Source organism: Austrofundulus limnaeus, unplaced genomic scaffold, assembly GCF_001266775.1.
Source record: "Austrofundulus limnaeus strain Quisiro unplaced genomic scaffold, Austrofundulus_limnaeus-1.0 Scaffold434, whole genome shotgun sequence".
Lineage (NCBI taxonomy): Eukaryota > Metazoa > Chordata > Actinopteri > Cyprinodontiformes > Rivulidae > Austrofundulus > Austrofundulus limnaeus.
The window spans coordinates 343,354-347,238 of NW_013952836.1; the positions used below are offsets into that span (position 1 = coordinate 343,354).

Here is a 3,885-nt window from a genome sequence, read left to right on the forward strand (position 1 = left end):
GTTTACTGTCGGTAGCTTCTAATGCTTTATGGAGACATTATCCAAAGAGGGCCAGTGATTCCACTGGACAGCTTGAGTTAGCATAACAGTGCTTTTCACTTGTTTTTAATTAAAGCAAGAAACCAATGACAAAAACTAACAAGATCAATAAAGAACCTTGTTTACTAGGGGTGTAAGAAAATATCGATACACTGAAATATCGCGATATTTCATTTCCTGATACTGTATTGATATTCTAAAGCTCTGTTAAGATTTTTAATTAAGGTTTAAAATGTTAACTTTCCTGCCAGCCATTCATTTTTATGTTGTAGTTCAGCCTCTGACCACTAGTTGGCAGCAGTGAGCCAGACATTTGGCTCCTCTACCTCTTGAGCGCCAGAGAGTAAGGGTAGCATTAGCATTGTACGTAAACATTAGCTTTTCTTATTTTTTTCCAGTAAGAGATTTTTATTTAATAGAATTTTTGGACAAAAAAAAAATCGCGATTATCGCCTTGCTTACAGTATCGCAATATCTCTGGATATATCGTATCGTGACCCCTCTGTTATGATATGTATCGTATCGCCAAATTCTTGCCAATACACAGCCCTAATAATCAACGCATCACTTTTTTTTGTAACTTTGTATTTTATTTCATTGTCGACTAATCACAGACTGGTTGACCATAAAAATAATCTTGGCAGCCCTAATTATCACTACTGCATACGTGTGACAAGGACAGAAAGGCAGACGGGGCAGTGGAAGGTGCTGCAGCAGTTTGGAGAGAAAAACAGTTAGAAAAAAAAGATGCATCAACTATTAAATTAGTCGACGATTTTAATAGTCATCTAACCGTGGCAGTCCTAGTCAGAACAGTATTTTAGCTAACATACAGCTTCTTTTAGCTGCCATTTTGTTACTTTTAGCTACTGTTTTGTTACGTTCAGTTACAGCTCTGCTACATCGAGCACTGTGCTGATCTTATCCACAGTACTTTATTTTCCACAGTACTTTATTTAACATTTATTTACTAAACAAAAGTAACCAAAATAGGAAGAAAAAACAAGCAGCTAAAGAAATAATGAGGAGCAGAAGCAGCCAGTACAACACATACAGAAATACAGCAGACTTAACCCTGGTTATATATGACCCTCTGTTGTAAAGTTTATCATTTAAATCCTGAGGAAGACAGTCTAAACACTCATTTTATCCACAGTACTCCTGATTTCACATCTACCCATAATTCATAGTGAAAGCTGGTTTTATATTTCTGTTTGGCTGTTGATTACAGTTATACACCATGACTGTTTATCAAAGTATTTTTCACTGACGTTTGGTGTAAATGTCGACAAATGGAGGTATTTTTACTAACAGCTGCTACTGACATCAACTACCTCATCTTTACCAAGACACACACATGCAAAATCATTAATGTCAATGCCAGCTACTTTTGGCTGCTGTTCTCATGTTTTTAGCTAGCTAAAAAAAGGCAGACAGGTAGCCAAAAGTATTATTAGCTAAATAATCCTTTTGGCTATTAGCTAAACGCAGCAGAAAAGCAGCTACAAGTAGCAGGATGTTAGCTAGAAGCAGCAAAGCAGACTGACCTTCATCAGCTTCTTGTTCTCTCGGTTCAGCTCCATCTCCAGCTTCAGCACGTCTCCCACCGCCATGTTTTCCTCCTCTTCCTCCTCCTCCTTCAGTCTGCTCTTCACTCCTCTTCTTCTCCTTCCTGCTCTCCTCCCGCCTCCTCGCCTCCTCCTCTTTTCAGTGTCTGTCTTCGGCTCCTCATCCTCCTTCATGCTGTAGTCTTTATCATCTTCATCATCCACGAAGCTCAAGCTGTCCTCCTCTTCATCCTGCTCCTCCTCCTCTTCTGATGATGATGATGATGATGATGGCGCTTCGGCTGTTTCTCCCAGGATGGAGGCGAAGGCCAGCTGGACTCCTGGACTGATTCCCTCCTCTGAGAACACACAGAACCGTATCAGAACCGAGCCTGAGATCAGTCATGGTTCACACAGTGACGGCCATCTTACCGATGGTGACTTTAGCTTGTGTCGAGGTGGAAGGCTGAGCATCGTCTTCAGCTGCTTCGTCCGGTTCCTGTGAAGAAACACACAGCCGAAATGTTTGTCAGTGTTTACAACAACGCAGAGGGAACACTTTAACTATGGCTAACAGTAGCCGAACACCAGCTAATATAGCTGAATGTTAGCTAACAGTAGTTGAACACCAGCTAATACAGCTGAAATTTAGCTAGCAGAAGACCAGCTAATATAGCTGAATGTTAGCTAACAGTAGCAGAACACAAGCTAATATAGCTGAATGTTAGCTAACAGTAGCCAAACACCAGCTAATACAGCTGAATGTTAGCTAAAAGTAGAAGAACACCAGCTAATATAGCTGAATGTTAGCTAACAGTAGCAGAACACAAGCTAAGATAGCTGAATGTTAGCTAAAAGTAGCCCAACACCAACTAATATTGCTGAATGTTAGCTAACAGTAGCCAAACACCAGCTAATATTGCTGAATGTTAACTAACAGTAGCCAAACACCAGCTAATATAGCTGAATGTTAGCTAACAGTAGCAGAACACAAGCTAAGATAGCTGAATGTTAGCTAAAAGTAGCCCAACACCAACTAATATAGCTGAATGTTAGCTAACAGTAGCCGAACACCAACTAATATAGCTGAACGTTAGCTAACAGTAGCCAAACACCAGCTAATATAGCTGAATGTGAGCTAACAGTAGCAGAACACCAGCTAATATAGCTGAATGTTAGCTAACAGTAGCAGAACACCAGCTAATATAGCTGAATGTTAGCTAACAGTAGCCAAACACCAGCTAATATAGCTGAATGTTAGCTAACAGTAGCAGAACACCAGCTAATATAGCTGAATGTTAGCTAACAGTAGCCGAACACCAGCTAATATAGCTGAATTTTAGCTAAAAGCAGCAGAACAGTAGCAGAACACCAGCTAATATAGCTGAACGTTAGCTAAAAGCAGCAGAACAGTAGCTAACCTGGAACTGCTGCTGGGCATAAATAAAGTTACATTAGCTAAAAGTGACAGAACAGTAGCTTAAATAACAGGAGCTAAAAGTAGCAGATTGACAGCCAAAATGAGCTGAATATCAGCTAAAAGCTAATAACAGGGAAATAAAAGAAGAATAGAGCCAGTATGATGAAGCTAATGTAAAACAGAATGTTTATAAAACACATTTCACTGTATTATGAGAATCATTTCACATACAGTTGTATAAAAGTTATAAACTAGACCAGAAGTGACATCACTCACCTCCTAAAAGATGTTTTAATATGTGGGTAGTTAGCAGTGAGATGTGGCTAGTTAGCAGTGTGATGTGGCTAGTTAGCAGTGTGATGTGGGTAGTTAGCAGTGAGATGTGGCTAGTTAGCAGTGTGATGTGGGTAGTTAGCAGTGAGGTGTGGCTAGTTAGCAGTGTGATGTGGGTAGTTAGCAGTGTGATGTGGGTAGTTAGCAGTGTGATGTGGGTAGTTAGCAGTGAGATGTAGGTAGTTAGCAGTGTGATGTGGGTAGTTAGCAGTGTGATGTGGGTAGATAGCAGTGAGATGTGGGTAGTTAGCAGTGAGATGTGGGTAGTTAGCAGTGTGATGTAGGTAGGTAGTTAGCAGTGAGATGTGGGTAGTTAGCAGTGTGATGTAGGTAGGTAGTTAGCAGTGAGATGTGGGTAGTTAGCAGTGTGATGTAGGTAGTTAGCAGTGAGATGTAGGTAGTTAGCAGTGAGATGTAGGTAGTTAGCAGTGAGATGTGGGTAGTTAGCAGTGTGATGTGGGTAGTTAGCAGTGTGATGTGGGTAGTTAGCAGTGTGATGTGGGTAGTTAGCAGTGTGATGTGGGTAGTTAGCAGTGTGATGTGGGT

General features: G+C 40.6%; 1 protein-coding gene across 1 annotated transcript in view; it reads right to left on the reverse strand.

The window, feature by feature from the left end:
- The window catches only part of gtf3c3 (general transcription factor IIIC, polypeptide 3), a gene marked incomplete at its 3' end in the record, with an annotated part of 34,276 nt that overhangs the window by 27,017 nt on the left and 3,374 nt on the right, over positions 1-3,885 (reverse strand). The window contains 2 exon segments of the mRNA XM_014024659.1: positions 1,587-1,945; positions 2,019-2,085. Coding sequence (XP_013880113.1) covers positions 1,587-1,945; positions 2,019-2,085 — 426 coding nt within the window.